Genomic DNA, 18,507 nt, shown 5'->3' with positions numbered 1-18,507 from the left:
ACCCGGTGACGGTGCGTGTCTCTCTCGGCACACGTGTTCATTCCGCCAGCTCTCAGCTTTGCCCCGCTTCCAGTAGCACACTCCCACTGCTTCCAAGGGTGAAAATAGATTTGTTCTTCATGAGCACCAGCATGGAAACTAACGGAGGCCTCACCCGAGCCAGAGCATGTGTGTAGTGTGTAGATCGCACGGCGCTGTATTTGGAGATGAAACACTCACATCACTGCATTCGTTCAGTGTAGTCGTAGTCTCGGCTGAAAGCCATCGTGAACTGCCCAGGTTAAAGCGAATGCTTGAATACATTTTCAGTTATTGACGCCTGGACTTTTCTGTCTTTTTCATTCACCAAGTACAATTTTGTTTACTCAGTTAAGGCAGCTCTGATGGCGATGATAATGGTGGTGATGCCCATCATGATCACAAAAATGAGCAGAGCATCTTGTACAAACGAGCCAACAGTGGTCTAGAAAAGCTAAACAGACCTCTCCATCACTCGGGCAGGGGTCAAGCAGGTCAATACTCTTCAGGAGCAATGTTCTTTTTGCAGCTTAATATCTTATTTTAAGTATGTTTGTCATCAAAACACATTTCTTTTTTTTTCTTTTGGTTTTTTTATTGATTTTTATTGAGCTCTACATTTTTCTCTGCTCCCCTCCATGCCTCTCCCCTCCCCCTTCAACCCTCTCCCAAGGTCCCCATGCTCCCAATTTACTCAGGAGATTTTGTCTTTTTCTACTTCCCATGTAGATTAGATCTATGTAAGTCTCTCTTAGTGTCCTCATTGTTGTCTAGGTTCTCTAGGATTGTGGTTTGTGGGCTGCTTTTCTTTGCTTTATGTTTAAAAACCTCCTATGAGTGAGTAAATGTGATAATTGTCTTTTTGTGTCTGGGTTACTCAAAATAATATTTTCTAGCTCCACCCATTTGCCTGCAAAATTCAAGATGTCGTTATTTTTTTCTGCTGTGCAGTACTCCAATGTGTAAAAGTACCACATTTTCTTTATCCATTCTTTAGTTGAGGAGCATTTAGGTTGTGTCCAGGTTCTGGCTATGACAAACAAAGCTGCTATGAACATAGTTGAGCACATGTCCTTGTGGCACAATTGAGCGTCCTTTGGATATATACCCAAAAGTGGTATTACTGGGTCTTTTTTTTTTAAACAACATATTTCTTTATTTTTTTTATTATTTTTTTTCTTTTTTAAATTTATTTATTTATTAAAGATTTCTGTCTCTTCCCCGCCACCGCCTCCCATTTCCCTCCCCCTCCCCCAATTAAGTCCCCCCCCCCAGCCCGAAGAGCAATCAGGGTTCCCTGTCCTATGGGAAGTCCAAGGAACCCCCACCACCATCCAGGTCTAGTAAGTTGAGCATCCAAACTGCTTAGGTTCCCACAAAGCCAGTGCGTGCAGTAGGATCAGAAACCCATTGCCATTGTTCTTGAGTTGTCAGTAGTCCTCATTGTCCGCTATGTTCAGAGAGTCCGGTTTTATCCCAGGCTTTTCCAGACCCAGGCCAGCTGGTCTTGGTGAGTTCCCAGTAGAACATCCCCATTGTCTCAGTGTGTGGGTGCACCCCTCGCGGTCCTGAGTTCCTTGCTCATGCTCTCTCTCCTTCTGCTCCTGATTTGGACCTTGGGATTTCAGTCCTGTGCTCCAGTTTGGGTCTCTGTCTCCTTTCATCGCTTGCTGAAGGTTAATATTCAGGAGGATGCCTATATGTTTTTCTTTGGGTTCTCCTTATTTAGCTTCTCTAGGATCACTAATTATAAGCTCAATGTCTTTGGTTTATGGCTAGAAACCAAATATGAGTGAGTACATCCCATGTTCCTCTTTTTGGGTCTGCGACACCTCACTCAGAATAGTGTATTCTATTTCCATCCATTTGCATGCAAAATTCAAGAAGTCCTTGTTTTTTATTGCTGAGTAGTACTCTAATATGTATAAATTCCATACTTTCTTCATCCATTCTTCCTTTGAAGGGCATCTAGGTTGTTTCCAGGTTCTGGCTATCACAAACAATGCTGCTATGAACATCGTAGAGCATATACTTTTGTTGTATGATAAGGCCTCTCTTGGGTATATTCCCAAGAGTGGTATTGCTGGGTCCAGGGGTAAGTTGATCCCGAATTTCCTGAGAAACCGCCATACTGCTTTCCAAAGTGGTTGCACAAGTTTGCATTCCCACCAGCAATGGATGAGTGTACCCCTTTCTCCACAACCTCTCCAACAAAGGCTATCATTGGTGTTTTTGATTTTAGCCATTCTGGCAGGTGTAAGATGGTATCTTAAAGTTGTCTTGATTTGCATTTCCCTGATCGCTAAGGAAGTTGAGCATGACCTTAAGTGTCTTTTGGCCATTTGAAGTTCTTCTGTTGAGAATTCTCTGTTCAGCTCAATGCCCCATTTTATAATTGGGTTGATTAGCCTTTTACGGTCTAGTTTCTTGAGTTCTTTATATATTTTGGAGATCAGACCTTTGTCAGTTGCGGGGTTGGTGAAGATCTTCTCCCAGTTAGTGGGTTGCCTTTGTGTCTTAGCGACAGTGTCCTTTGCTTTACAGAAGCTTCTCAGTCTCAGGAGGTCCCATTTATTCAATGAGGTCCTTAATGTCTGTGCTGCTGGGGTTATACGTAAGAAGTGGTCTCCTGTGCCCATGTGTTGTAGAGTACTTCCCACTTTCTCTTCTATCAGGTTCAGTGTGTTCAGATTGATATTGAGGTCTTTAATCCATTTGGACTTGAGTTTTGTGCATGGTGATAGATATGGATCTATTTTCATTCTTCTACAGGTTGACATCTAGTTTTGCCAGCACAATTTGTTGAAGATGCTCTCTTTTTTCCATTGTATACTTTTAGCTCCTTTATCGAAAATCAGGTGTTCATAGGTTTGTGGGTTAATGTCAGGGTCTTCTATTCGATTCCATTGGTCGACTTCTCTGTTTTTATGCCAATACCAAGCTGTTTTCAATACTGTAGCTCTGTAGTAGAGTTTGAAGTCAGGGATGGTAATGCCTCCAGACGCTCCTTTGTTGTATAAGATTGTTTTGGCTATCCTGGGTTTTTTGTTTTTCCATATAAAGTTGATTATTGTTTCTCCAGATCTGTGAAGAATTTTGATGGGATTTTGATGGGGATTGCATTGAATCTATAGATTGCTTTTGGTAGAATTGCCATTTTTACTATGTTGATCCTCCCAATCCAGGAGCAAGGAAGATCTTTCCATTTTCTGGTGTCCTCTTCAATTTCTTTCTTCAAAGACTTAAAGTTCTTGTCAAATAGATCTTTCACATCCTTGGTCAGTTACCCCAAGATATTTTATGCTATTTGTGGCTATCGTGAAAGGTGATGCTTCTCTAATTTCCCTCTCTGTTTCCTTATCCTTAGTGTATAGGAAGGCCACTGATTTTTTTGGAGTTGATCTTGTATCCTGCCACATTACTAAAGGTGTTTATCAGCTGTAGGAGTTCTTTGGTAGAGTTTTTGGGGTCGCTTATGTATACTATCATATCATCTGCAAATAACGAGAGCTTAACTTCTTCTTTTCCGATACGAATCCCCCTGATCCCTTTATGTTGTCTTATTGCTATTGCTAGAACTTCAAGCACTATATTGAAGAGGTATGGAGAGAGTGGACAGCCTTGTCGTGTTCCTGATTTTATTGGGATGGCTTTGAGTTTTTCTCCATTTAATTTAATGTTAGCTGACGGCTTGCTGTAAATGGCTTTTATTATATTTAGGTATGACCCTTGTATCCCTAATCTCTCCAAGACTTTTATCATAAAGGGGTGTTGAATTTTGTCAAATGCTTTTTCAGCATCTAATGAAATGATCATATGGTTTTTTTCTTTCAGTTTATTTATATGGTGGATTACATTGATAGATTTGCGTATGTTGAACCAGCCCTGCATCTCTGGGATGAAGCCTACTTGATCATAATGGATAATTTTTCTAATGTGTTCTTGGATTCGGTTTGCCAGTATTTTATTAAGAATTTTTGCGTCGATATTCATGAGTGAGATAGGCCTGTAATTTTCTTTCTTGGTTGGGTCTTTGTGTGGTTTTGGTATCAGGGTAACTGTAGCTTCATAAAAGGAATTTGGCAATGACTCTTCTGTTTCTATATTGTGAAATACATTAAGGAGTATAGGTATTAGCTCTTCTTGGAAGTTCTGGTAGAATTCTGCATTGAAACCATCTGGTCCTGGGCTTTTTTTAGAAGGTAGATTTTTGATAACGGTTTCTAGCTCTTCGCGACTAACAGGTCTATTTAGATCGTTCACCTGGTCTTGGTTTAGCTTTGGTATGTGGTACTTATCTAAAAAAATGTCCATTTCTTTTGCATTTTCTAGTTTTGTGGCATACAGGCTTTTGTAGTAAGATCTAATGAGTCTCTGAATTTCCTCTGTGTCTGTGGTTATTTCCCCCTTTTCATTTCTGATCTTATTTATTTGCGTGTTCTCTCTCTGTCGTTTAATTAGTTTGGATAGGGGTTTGTCGATCTTGTTGATTTTCTCCAAGAACCAACTTTTCGTTTCATTGATTCTTTGGACTGTTTTCTGCGTTTCTATTTTGTTGATTTCTGCCCTCAGTTTGATTATTTCCAGTCTTCTACTCCTCCTGGGCGCGTCTGCTTCTTTTTTTTCTAAAGCTTTCAGGTGTGCTGTTAAGTCTCCGATGTATGCTTTCTCTGTTTTCTTTAAGTGGGCACTTAGTGCTATGAACTTTCCTCTTAGCACTGTTTCATAGTGTCCCATAGGTTTGAGTATGTTGTCCCTTTATTTTCATTAAATTCAAGGAAGACTTTAATTTCTTTCTTGATTTCTTCCTTGACCCAGGTGTGGTTCAGTAGTTGACTGTTCAGTTTCCATGAGTTTGTCGGCTTTCTGGAGGTAGGATTGTTGTTGAATTCTAACTTTAATCCGTGGTGATCTGATAAGACACAGGTGGACACTGATATTTTTTTGTATCTGTGGAGGTTTCCTTTGTTTCCGAGTATGTGGTCAATTTTCGAGAAGGTTCCATGGGCTGCAGAGAAGAAGGTATATTCTTTCCTATTTGGGTGGAATGTTCTATAGATGTCTGTTAAGTCCATTTGCTTCATTACCTCCAGTAGTTCTCTTACTTCTCTATTAGGTCTCTGTCTGATTGACCTGTCCATTGCTGAGAGAGGTGTATTGAAGTCTCCTACTACTAGTGTGTGTGGTTTGATGTCTGCCTTGAGTTTTAGTAATATTTCTTTTACATACGTGGGTGCCTTTATATTAGGGGCATAAATATTCAGGATTGAGACGTCATCCTGACAAATTGTTCCTGTTATGAGTATAAAGTGTCCATCTCGATCTCTTCTGATTGATTTTAGTTTGAAGTCAGTTTTGTTAGAAATTAATATGGCCACACCTGCTTTTTTCTTAGGACCATTTGCTTGAAAGACCTTTTCCCATCCTTTTACTCTGAGTTGATGCCTGTCTTTGTGGTTGAGATGTGTTTCTTGCAAACAGCAGAATGTTGGATCCTGTTTTCGTATCCAATCTCTTAGCCTGTGCCTTTTTATAGGTGAATTGAGACCATTAATATTAAGTGATATTAATGACCAGTAGTTGTTTACGCCGGATATTCTTATTGTTTTTGGAAGTAGAATTTGTGTGTCTCCCTTCTTTGAGTTGTGCTGGTGAAGGGTCACTAGATGCCCGAGTTATTGTAGGCAGTGTTGGCAATGTTGGATTCCTTGGGTTGCAGTTTTCCTTCCATCACTTTCTGTAGGGCTGGATTCGTGGCTACGTATTGTTTAAATTTGTTTTTATCCTGGAATGTCTTGATTTCTCCATTTATAGTGAACGAAAGCTTGGCTGGGTATAGTAGTCTGGGCTTGCATCCATGGTCTCTTAGCTTCTGCAGTACTTCTATCCAGGACCTTCTGGCTTTCATTGTTTCCATAGAGAAATCAGGTGTAAGTCTGATCGGTTTACCTTTATAAGTTACTTGGCCTTTTTCCTTTGCAGCTCTTAGTATTCTTTCTTTAACCTGTATATTTTGTGTTTTGATTATTATATGGCGAGGGGATGTTTTCCTTTGATCCAGCCTGTTTGGTGTTCTGTATGCTTCTTGAATATTCAAAGGAATATCTTTCTGTATGTTGGGAAAGTTTTCTTCCATAATTTTGTTCAAAATATTTTCTGGGCCTTTGAGCTGTGACTCTTCTCCTTCTTCTATTCCTATTATTCTTAGATTTGGTCTTTTTATTGTGTCCCATAATTCCTGAATGTTTTGTGATGAGAATTTGTTGGCTTTGCAGTTTTCTTTGATCAGAGCGTTTATTTTCTCTATGGTGTCCTCAGAATCTGAGATTCTTTCTTCTATTTCTTGTATTCTATTGATTATGCTTGTTTCTGTAGGCTCTGCTCGTTGACCTAGATTTTCCATATCCAGCTGATCCTCAGTTTGTGTTTTCTTCCTTGCTTCCATTTCAGTTTTCAATTCTTGAACTGTTTCCATTACCTGTTTGATCGTTCTTTCTTGGTTTCCCAGGGTATTATGTACGTATTTACTCATTTCTTCAAATTTTTGGTTATACTTCTCATCCATTTCTATAAGGGCATTTTTCACATGTTGTTTAAGGGATTCTACTGCCTTCATGAAGTCAATTTTTTCCACTTCTCCTGTGTTAGGGTGTTGGAGACCTTCTGTTGTAAGATCGTTGGGTTCTGGTGTTTTCATGTTGTTTTTCAGATTATTCAGTGAATTCTTTCCTTGGCGCTTGCCCATCTCCTCCTATCGATGCTATCTAAAGGGTCTTTTAAAACTGGTTCAGGTTTCCCTGCTGGCCAGGGGCTCCTCTTATAAAATGCCCTTGCTCTGTTTCCTGGTTCCTGCCGGGGGCCAAGATCCCTCTCACCCCTCAGAAGGTTCTTCAGGAATAGGACCCGGCTACTCCTTTGCCAGGGACCTCCCCAACCGAAGGCCTACCTCTTTGGTTTAATTGTAGTGGGGCGATCTGTTCTCGGTGTTGTGCGCGGTCCCTGCAGCCTGCTTCTGCTGCTGGGACGGTTCCCGCCGCCAGCAGCCTGTGTCCTCTGCTGCCGCTCTGGTCCCAGTCGGTCCCCACCGGCTGTGCTGGGCGTCCTCCGTTCCGGCCGCCTTCCGCCGCCCGGTCTATTACTGGGTCTTAAGGAAGGTTTTTTTCTAATTTTCTAAGAAATCGCCACACTGACATCCAAAAGGGGTTGTACCAGCTTGCATTCCCACCAGCAATGCGGAAGTGTTCCCTTTTTTCTATAACCTCTCCAGCATAAGTTGTCATCAGTGTTTTTGATCTTGGCCATTCTTAAGGGTGTAGTGAGGTGGAATCTCAGAGTTGTTTTGATTTGCATTTCTCTGATGACTAAGGATATTGAACATTTGCTTAAGTGTCTTTCAGCCATTTTAGATTCCTCTGTTGAGAGTTCTCTGTTTAGGTCTGTACTCCATTTTTTTTTTATTGGTTTGTTTGTTCTTTCGATGTCCAATTTCTTGAGTTCTTTGTATATTTTGGAGATCAGACCTCTGTCTGATGTGGGGTTAGTGAAGATCTTTTCCCATTCTGTAGGCTGTTGTTTTGTCTTATTGACCATATCCTTTGCTTTACAGAAGCTTTTCAGTTTCAGGAGGTCCCATTTATTAATTGTTTCTCTCAGTGTCTGTGCTGCTGGGGTTATACTTAAGAAGGGGATTCCTGTGCCAATGCGTTTAAGTGTACTTCCAACTTTCTCTTCTATGAGGTTTAGTGTGGCTGGCTTTATGTTGAGGTCTTTGATCCATTTGGACTTGAGTTTTGTGCATGGTGATAGATATGAGTCTATTTTCATTCTTCTACATGTTGATATCCAGCTATTTAACCACTTGTTAAATACGCTTTCTTTTTTCCATTTAATATTTTTTGCTTCTTTGTCAAACATCAGGTGTTTGAAGGTGTGTTGATTAATATCCGGGTCTTCTATTTGGTTCCATTGGTCCTCCTGTCTGTTCTTATGCCAATACCAGGCTGTTTTCAGTATTGTAGCTCTTTAGTAGAGTTTGAAGTCAGTACTGTGATGCCTCCAGAAGTTCTTTTATTGTACAGGATTGTTTTGGCTATCCTGGGTTTTCTGCTTTTCCATATGAAGTTGAGTACCATTCTTTGGAGGTCTTTGAAGAACTTTGCTGGGATTTTGCTGGGCATTGCATTGAATCTGTAGATTGCTTTTTTGTAAGATTGCCATTTTTCCTATGTTAATTCTGCCTACCCAAGAGCATGGGAGATCTTTCCACTTTCTGGTGTCTTCTTCAATTTCGTTCTTCAAAGATTTAAAGTTCTTGTCATACTTGTTTAGTTAAAGTTACTCCAAGATATTTTATGCTATTTGTGGCTATTGTAAATGGTGTTGATTCTCTGATTTCTTCCCCAGCCCTTTTATCATCTGTGTGTAGGAGGGCTACTGATTGTTTTTTTTAGTTAATCTTGTATCCTGCTACATTACTGTAAGTGTTTATGAGTTGTAGAAGTTCCTTGGTAGAATTTTTCGGATCACTTATGTAAACTATCACATCATCAGCAAACAGTGAGAGTTTGACTTCTTCTTTTCCAATTTGTATCCCCTTGATCTCCTTTTACAGATGATAAGAAATGGGCTAGTCCAGGTGCGAGAGTTAGCCTAGAAGAGGCTAGGTAGAAATGAGCCAAGCAGTGATTAAATGAATACAGTGTCTGTGTAATTATTTCGGGTAAAGCTAGCCAGGCAGGCGGCTGGGGTGTTGGGGACGCAGCCCCGCCGCCGCGCCCATATTACTACAAATGACGCCCAGACGTGTGGCTAACTGAGTCCACAGAAAGCCTGAGAAAGCTTGGAAAAGAATAGAGTAAAGCATGTTTCTTGTGGCAATTTCTCGGGTCCACTCTGCTTGCTAGAGGCAAGCAAGCGCCTCATCTAAGAGAGGCTTCCTGACTCAGCTTTAGCTGTAAAACCCTGCAGCTCATTAAGAGGTCCTGCCACGAAACACTTAAACAGTGTTGATGAAAAGCTGAACACATGCTTTTCGGTTTTCAGCTGTAGCAGGAAAAAAAGCTGCGCCGTTTAAAAATGCCGGCTTTCTGGGCCATCCTGCCAGGGCAAACTCTGACTGTTTGAGGCAGGAGGGCCGGCTACTGAGAGAGGACTTGAGTGTTGTCTGTTGTAGCTTGCTGGCTGGCAGGGACCTTGAACGGCCATAGAGGTGTGGCTATAAACATGGCTGCAGCCTGTATATCCACCATGAGGCTGGAAAGCTAAGGAATGGACTGGATCTAGCCGGCAAAGCCACGCCTTTAGTCCTACTGATATTGCTTGGTAAATTAAAGGCCCTTGTGGTCAGAAAAAGAGAGATATACAGTAAAGAGAGATTCAAAGACAGAAAAAATTTCTGAATGGTTTAAAGTGTGTTAAAAATATATGCAGACTAAAAGTTAAAATTCTTAAAGTAAACCTCTGTGACTTCAAGGTGTGGTAGCACACGCCTTTAATCCCAGTGCCTAGAAGGCAGAGACAAACAGATCTCTGTGAGTTCAAGGTGTAGTAGCAAACACCTTTAATCCCAATGCCTGGGAGGCAGAGACAGGCAGATCTCTGAGAGTTCAAAGACAGCCTGGTCTACAGATATACGCTCAAAAAGCAAAAAGTTAACTTAGGAATGTCACAGCTTAGATTCTTAAGCGCCTAGTGATTTAAAGGCGCAAATCAAAAGTGCTCCTGGATAGTAAAAAATTGTAGATTCACAATAGGACAGATTCAGACTACTAAATGAGTCACACTGTTGGATGAATGTACGTTGGCTTGGGAGAGAAAAGAAAAAGAATATAGAGAATAAAGTTAATGATTTTAAAAAAAGGTAACGTCTTTAAAGAGACAGAGTACAGACAGTTAAGAGATAAAAAGAAATAAAGAAAAATAAGCCACGTAAAGATGGAAAATTCACAGAGAGTCTGGATTATGTACATTGTGTTTTCTTTAAAATTTTTGACTGTACAGGAGCTAAGTACAGAGAGACATTTTATTATATGGGCTGCCAAGTGGAACCAAAACGGATATCATGAGGGTATGATTTCAGAATTTGAATCTAAGGATATGATGCTTTGGAAAGGAGTTTCTTATTTTGTTTTTACAGAGGATGAGACCCTGTTCATTTCTTCTATTCCGATTTGGTATGGCGGACCACGTCCTCCTGAAGGGCTGCTGTGAACATCTTCAGAAAATTGCTTTGCTCAACTGCCAACTGAGATGAAACTAGCACACAGGTTATACCATGAAAGACCTAATTAACGACGCCCCCATTCAGCAGGAAGCAGTTTGGAGAGAAATAACTGCGCCCATATTCCCAAAAAATGTTTATAAATGTTCTTTTACATTTAAAGGGGGATATGATATAGACATGAATAATTTGCATTAGTATAGATTTTTGCTTCATTGATAGAGATTTACGGTCAATTTTGTTATATGTATAAATGTTTCTGATGTAACTTTTACTTGATAACTGTTTTGTTATATGTAATTTTGCTATGTTAAAGTTAAAGCCTTTTTTTTTTGTTTAAACCGAAAAAGGGGAAATGATGGAGGAAGGTCATTGGCTAATAAAGGAACTGCCTTGGCTCATCTTATTGGTTAGGACATAGGTAGGTGGAGTAACCAGAACAAAACGCTGGGAGGAAGAGGAAGTGAGGTCAGACTCGACAGCTCTCCGCTGGGGAGCAGACGCTTCAGAGAGAGATGCCATGCCCCGCTCCCGGGCAGACACACGCGATGAAGCTCCGACCCAGGATGGACTTAGGCTAGAATCTTCCCGGTAAGACCGGTGCTATACAGATGGTAAGAAATGGGCTAGTCCAGGTGGGAGAGTTAGCCTAGAAGAGGCTAGGTAGAAATGAGCCAAGCAGTGATTAAATGAATACAGTGTCTGTGTAATTATTTCGGGTAAAGCTAGCCGGGCAGGCGGCTGGGGTGTTGGGGACGCAGCCCCGGCGCTGCTCCATATTACTACATCCTTTTGGTGTCTTATTGCTCTAGCTAGGACCTCAAGAACTAACTTATATTGAATAGATGTGGAGAGAGTGGACAACCTTGTCTTGTTCCTGATTTCAGTGGGATCGCTGGGAGTTTCTCTCTATTTAGTTTGATGTTGGCTATTGGCTTGCTATATATTGCCTTTATTATGTTTAGGTATGTTCCTTGTATCCCTGCTATCTCCAAAACTTTATCATGAAGGGATGTTGTATTTTGTTGAAAGCTTTTTTTGGCATCTAATGAGATGATCATGTGGTTTTTTAATGTTTCAGTTTACAAAACACATTTCAAACTTTGAAACAAGTGCCTCTCTTTGCATGACACAATTTGCATTCATTACCAATTATAACCAAATGGTTCAAATGACTTAGCAAACACCACTCTTTATATAGATGGTTTATCACTAATGAGCCCAGAGACAAATACTTAAGGCTTAAAAATTACAAACGTACACAATAAAGTGTATTTTCTCATCTGTTAAATTTAGTTAATGTTTTAAAGGCACTAAAGGGGATGTGGAAGAGTATGAGGTCACACATAAATAAAGGGTTTTTACAGGAGTTCTCACCAGTGTCCTTATCATTATAATTTACATTAGGCTAAAAGAATTTTCCCCTGACTAGAGAGAGGACTCAGTGGATGAAGAGCTTCATGCATGCGTGTGAGTGTGAGAAGCAGTGTGTGACTCCACAGGACACACACAAAGTCAGGGCTGTTCGGGTATTCTACCTGTAACCCCAGCTCTCTGGAACTGGGCACAAGGTCTCAGAGCAGCTGGCCAGATCGTCTAGCCAGGGGAATGGACCATCTCCAGGCCCAAGGAAAAACTGTGTAGGTCAAGAGAGTCCAGATCAATCACAGAAGTTTCCAACATCTGCCTGTAGCCTCCCCATCCACATAAACGCACATGCATGAACATTGTACATATGCATTCCCACACATATGCAGACATGAATAAGCATGTGCATGTACACCACACACACAAGCAAAAGACATGAATCTTTTTCCTTCTTGAGAAACTAAAAAGGATAAATTTTCCATTAATAAGCTATCAAAAATTAAAATAATGAAAAAAAAACCCTGCTTCACAGTGCTCACATTATTTTTCAGAAAACATTTGCGTAAAGGAAATAAAGTGATTATTATTAAAGACACTAAAGTTTGTCCTTTGAAAAACATCTGTCATATACACAATTATGTGGCTCATTGAACTTTGTGTCTGTGTGATTATTGTTTATTGCATAAATTGATTATTAATAACATAGGTAAGAAAAAATTTAAATTCATGTACTAGAATCACTTTAATCTCTCAATGTGAACTTTTTTGGAGGGGGAAGGGTCTCTCACTGTGTAGCTTTGACTGGCTTTAAGCTCACTAGACAAGGCTGGCCTTGAACTCGCAGAGATCTGCCAGTTTCTGCTTCCCTTGTGATTAAAGGCATGCACCACCATGCCTGGACAATTTGAGGGCTTCGGGAAGCCTTTGGTTGGCTTTAATGGCATATTAAATGTTATTTCATATAAAACATGAAGAACATGACATACTGCATTTGTTTCGTGACCAGTCTATACTTTGTATCCTTCCCCTTAATAAAACAGGATATGTTAAAATGTTAACTTATAAATCTAAGTTATGCTATTATTTGTTAAGTGGCTGAGATTGGGACCCATGTGGAAGAGGTGTTATGTCATTGTGCCTCTCAAAGAAATATCGGATCATGTTGATGATCCATTCCTCACCTAGCAGTCTATGACCCAAGATTTGTGCATAAGTGAAAAAAAAAGAGGTATATTCTAGTCCCTCTCCCCTTCCCATCCCCCCACCCTGCTGACCTCAGCTTCAACAGTGCCTGCTTGATTGATGAGAGTAAGTATATAATCATAGCAATTTTATCTTATAGCTATATGACAGGGAAGACCCACCATGTCTGGTTACCTACCAAATCAGAATCTGCACCCTTCACGCCACCTTTACTTCCCACAACTGTTTCAGAAAGGAGTTCTCTCTTACAGATGATTTCTGACGTTTTCAGAATGAACTGCACATTTGTGTAGATGTTTGGATACTTATAGTAGGATTCTTGAGAGAAATAAAGTGCTGTTGGGAGAAAAAAAATCATGTGTGAGAAATATCTTATTACTACCTTGCATTGTGTTCCGTTTGTCTTTTAGCTATTAAGGGGCAATCAACATCAGTACTTCTGAACCACTACTCTTTGTCCTAAACTAGTTAAAATTTCTAATGGTATGTGTGTCCCCTGGTGGTGAGGGAGAAAACTACACCTTAAATAAATCACATCAGAGGCTTTATAATTCAGAGCAGTTTTGTGCTATAGCTCCTCAATGTACAATTAAATAACATATTCGCCCCCTCTCGGCAGCCATTAATTATAGCATCTCCTCATTGAGGAGTAGAACTTTGTGAGATTTCCCCAGTGGTCAGCCCAAAACATACACATGTGAGCAACACTAAATGGGTTCAGCATCCTCTCCTGATACGTAAGCACGCGGATGCAATTAAAGGAGAAGAGGTCATTAATTTGAAAAGGGGTCTAGAGAATTGGAGGGCAGAAAAGGGGTGAAATGATATAAGTATAGTTCTCGGCTATGAAATCCTTGACCTTGGACTTTCCGCAGGGCAGGGAATCTGGACTGCTCTTCATTCTCAAGAGGGAGGGGGAATAGAGTGGGGGGAAGGGGGAGAGGGGGAGGGGAGTGGGGGAGAGGGCAATGTGTGGGAGGAGGGGGAGGGAAATGGGAAATGGGGAGGAGGCGGAAATTTTTTTTCAACAACTAAAAAAATAAAATAAACAAAAAAATAAAGATAAATGTTTAATTAAAACATGTATATGGTTTAACATATTATGCATATTACATATTATAACATACAACTATCTGTTGCATGTGGTATATGTTAATGCATACATATGGCTACTACTCAGTTTTCCCCAGGGATGAGCTCCCTGATAGATTATCCAGTCGCAGGTGGTCAGCCCTAAACATATTTATATACGAGCAACATTGGGTTTTTTTGTTTTGTTTGGTTTGGTTTGGTTTTTTTGGTTTTTCGAGACAGGGTTTCTCTGTAGCTTTGGTGTCTGTCCCGGAACTAGCTCTTGTAGACCAGGCTGGCCTCGAACTCACAGAGATCCACCTGCCTCTGCCTCCCAAGTGCTGGGATTTTATGTGGGTTGTGACACCCCAGCACACCCTCGGGTGTTCTTAGCTTTGTTGGTCACCTACATCTTACTCCTCGCTTGTGTATGTTGGTCAAGTTCACTGTTGCAGTTTTCCAAATCTTGACCATATTAGTCAATATAAAAGCATCACTTCTTCCTAATTCCACACTTTCCTACACACGCAACCTAGAACCGATTAACTAAAATTAGCCACTCTGCCCCATGGCAACCCCACTGCAATCATTTCCGTTTTCAATATCCACTCCTCAACAGTTCCTTCTTCTCAGCATGTAAGTGGATGTAGATCATAACGTGTTGAATTGCAGGGCAAGGGTATTTCTTTTTTTAAAAAAAAATATTTATTTATTCATTATGGATACAATATTCTGTCTACAGGCCAGAAGAGGGCACCAGACCTCATTACAGATGGTTGTGAACCACCATGTGGTTGCTGGGAATTGAATTCAGGACCTTTGGAAGAACAGGCAATGCTCTTAAACCACTGAGCCATCTCTCCAGCCCACAAAGAGCATTTCTTCCTTTGAGTGTCAATCAAAACAATTGAAAGGACACTGCTCTGCTTTATGTACGCCTAAAATATTCTGCCGTGCAACCATATTGAGATGGTCCAGAACTCTCTTCCCTCCCTATTCCAGTTCAGCATCTACAGCGCCAATAGACGCAATTTAGAATTTAGCTTTCTAGTTTGCTTTGACAGCTGTGGTCACAAGTGAGAAAACTGAGTCTCAGTCATAACCATACACTTGGGAAGAAAACAAAACAGCTGCTCCCAGAAGGCTGGAGGTGGGTGGGGAGAAGAACGGGAAAAGCAAGGTGGTGGCGGAAGAACACGAGGTTAGGTCCCGGACATCTGTGGCACAGGCCGTGACTACAGTTTCGTAAGAATTCTGAGTTCATTAGGATTCCGAAGGTACTGAATTTTTAAATGTTCTCGCCACAAGAAATTCTAAGTTTCTAAGGGAAAACAAACACTGAAGGAAGGCTGTCTGGCCCAGAGGGCATCATTGCAGGTATTACTCTTCATGAAACATAAACCAGCTCTGCTCTTTATAGTCACAGTCATCTTAAAATGCAGCGTAAAACATTTATAAGTATAAAATAAAAAATATTCTACCGTATAAATATGGCTGTAGCCTAAGTAAATGTTGTTTAAAACTTTCTAGGTGGCCATGCAGGAAAAATACAAAAAGCCGTAAGAAGATCAAATAGCCAATCTGTCAAGAGAGAAAAGAAAAAAAACATTGTTTGTATCACACCAATAAATGCTTAAAAACCGTAGAGAAGGATGAGCCACTTTATTATTACATTTACTTTTAGATAAAACAATTTCAAACTCAGTTGATAGTATGTGCTTTTGAAATAACTTTAAAACGTTTATGTCAAGATTGCAAGCCTGGTTCAGCCAAAAGAACTTGAATCGATCATCTCCACCCTTTCTCAAATGGCCCGCGCTGGGTGTTGATTCATTCTGTATCCTTCAGAGCAACATTGTTTTTCCAAATTGTAGATCATACTCCTTAAGTAACTCATGAAATGAATTTACAGGGTTTTATATAAAAATAAAATCCATGAGAAGAGAAAGTACCATAATCTATTTCCCAGTTCCCTTTATTTCAGTATATTGGAATCCGTACATTGTGTATGTACAGATCACAGTGGGTTATATATTTCTTCCTATGACTCTACTGAAACAGTTTGAAATAGAGACTTGGGGAATGCTGAGAAATATTCTGCTCTTCATAGTATACCGCCCCCATCTCCTTATAAAAAAAAAAACAACTTTATCATGTCACGCAGTAAACACTGCAAACACCAGGGCTATCTTGTTTTGTATTTTCATATTTGTATGGAAGCACAATACAAAATTTTTATTTGTAGCACACATATATTGAACTAATAGGGTTTTTTTATATTATTCTTTACACTTTCAGAAGAATGCTTCAAAAATTAAAATTCCACACTTAGGAAATAGAAAAAAGGAAAGACTGTGCACACAATTTGAAATTGAGGCAATATTCCAGAATCATATATTACTTATTTAATCAGAATTTAATTATTCCACTAAATGAGGAACAAAATGGAAACGATGGAGATGGGGAGTGTTTCTGGCAATACCACTGCAGTAGCATTGAAGACCAACTTGAGAAAACTGCTTTCCAGTCAAAAGAATCTGCCTCTGAGTGGTGACAGGCCACTGCCTCATCCCTGAAGATCTGGTGTCATTGGGATGGCCAATCATTTGGTCAAGGAAGGGACACCCCCTCAGGAAGGCAAGTTCACCATAAGTCATGTTGAAGAAATTGGAGGAATGATTAACCCTACAGGATAATGTAATAATCCCAAAGATTCAAGGAAAAGACCACTGACCCAAACCATTATGACCAAATTAATTCAAGCAATTAATTAAAGCAACCTTTTTTTTTATTTGTGTACACAGGCTGTCTCCCCCAAAGGTGAGGTTCAAGAGGTCATCACCATGATGTGAGATGTGAAAAAAGATAAATCCTTATAACTCAGAGGTAGAAGGTTTCCAAATGGGGAATTGCTGTGCAAAATAGGTGGGAGCAGAATATAAGCATACCAAAAGTTAGTCATAACAACCTCCTAAAGCAAAGACATGATTGCAAGGTGGTCATAACAAGGTAGTCAGAACAGCAGGTAGTAATAGAAATCTTCTGAAATGAAGGTAAGGAAGTGATATGTGCAATATTATATACATTCTTTCATGTGACTGTAGTATATTTTTAATTTGGTCTTTATATGCCCATTATTGTTATATAGAAATATGATTGGTTTCTTATGTCCTATTAATTTGCTGCATATACTAACATATGTGTTATGTCGTCTCATTGGGACTATCTACATAATAATATGGTCTACAATACAAAATATTTTTGTCTTCTTTCTCAACCTTTTATTTATGCCTCCTAGTTTATTGCAATAGTGTTGTTTCTCCTTGAGTCTTTGGGATTAACAATGTACATCTAAACTCTGATCTGTTTCCATATTTTCTGTTATAAATACGTATCCATAAAAAGCAGTTTGACAAACACAACACATAATCTTTTTAAACATCATTGTAATCTCACCATGCCAACAGAACATGTAATGCTTTTCTTCTATTCAGAAATTAGGTCTTTGCTTGGGCAGTCTCTACTATGCTTTCTGACCTGCCACCTTTGCCCTCTGAAGCTTTCAGAAAGCTCCAAGACTAGGGTGATGTAGGCGGGTCTTCTTTCAATGTGTTGCTTTCATTGGTTAATTAATAAAGAAACTGCTTGGCCCGATAGGTCAGAACCTAGGTGGGTGGAGTAGACAGAACAGAATGCTGGGAGGAAGAAGGCAGTGAGGCAGACGCTATAGCTCTCCTCTCCAAGATGGACACAGGTTAAGCTCCTTCCCGGTAAGCCACCACCTTGTGGTGCTACACAGATTATTAGAAATGGGTTCATCAAGATGTGAGAATTAGCCAGTAAGAGGCTAGAACTAATGGGCCAAGCAGTGTTAAAAGAATACAGTTTCCATGTAATTATTTTGAGTAAAGCTAGCCGGTGGCTGGGAGCCGGGCGACGGGAAGGGGCCCGCTGCTCCTCGCTACACTAGGGCCATGGTGATAAAATACAGCCATCTCCCCAAAGCTGTAAAATACACAGTTTGCTCAGTCAATTCCACTTGTTTTATAGACATGCTGCATGTCCTGTAATCTTAAGGAAACCTTTCTAATCTCTCCTTTTTGTAATAATAAAACCATTACTTAAACCTAATTTATTTGCAATAAAACCACTAGTTATTCTTAAATTTATTTTTTATAATAATTTTTTCCCAGGTAAACTGCAGCTATTACAAACACTGGAAGCATTGGATGAGGGGCTTTACAAAGCATAACCCATATGATGGTGGCTCTGTTGAGTCACTCTAGAACGACAGTCTGCTGACAAGATTACTCACCTCGAGTTATTTCTCAGAAGTTTTAAATAAAGGACATAGCATTAAAAATCCCTGAAAGAAGGGGCTAGAGAGATAGTTCAGTGGCTGAGCTTATGTTGCTCATGTAGAGGAGTTCAGTTCCCATCACCTACATGGAAGCCCACAACTAGAGTCTACACACACACACACACACATACACACATATGCAGGCACACACATATGTACAAGCAAAAGATCCATATCCTTAAAAGTAAATAAATCTTTTCTTTTTAACCCTTAAAAAAAATCTATCTATGCATACTTAGAAGAACAGCATGACAATTTTTAACTAATT

The 18,507-nt window shown here is 40.0% G+C and overlaps 1 protein-coding gene across 2 annotated transcripts in view; it reads right to left on the bottom strand.

Annotated features, from left to right (window-relative positions):
• Tmem232 (transmembrane protein 232) overlaps nt 1-18,507 on the bottom strand; it is a 273,538-nt gene that overhangs the window by 210,007 nt on the left and 45,024 nt on the right. For both annotated transcript variants that reach the window (XM_075951450.1, XM_075951451.1), the window contains exons 6-7: nt 15,361-15,460; nt 12,987-13,144 (exon numbers count right to left, since the gene is read on the bottom strand). In XM_075951450.1, the coding sequence (XP_075807565.1) occupies nt 12,987-13,144; nt 15,361-15,460 (258 nt within the window). The remainder of the gene's footprint in view (nt 1-12,986; nt 13,145-15,360; nt 15,461-18,507) is intronic.

Source organism: Microtus pennsylvanicus, chromosome 17, assembly GCF_037038515.1.
Source record: "Microtus pennsylvanicus isolate mMicPen1 chromosome 17, mMicPen1.hap1, whole genome shotgun sequence".
Lineage (NCBI taxonomy): Eukaryota > Metazoa > Chordata > Mammalia > Rodentia > Cricetidae > Microtus > Microtus pennsylvanicus.
The sequence above is the reverse complement of the archived record's forward strand: the minus strand, read 5'-3'. Positions and strand labels throughout refer to the sequence as shown.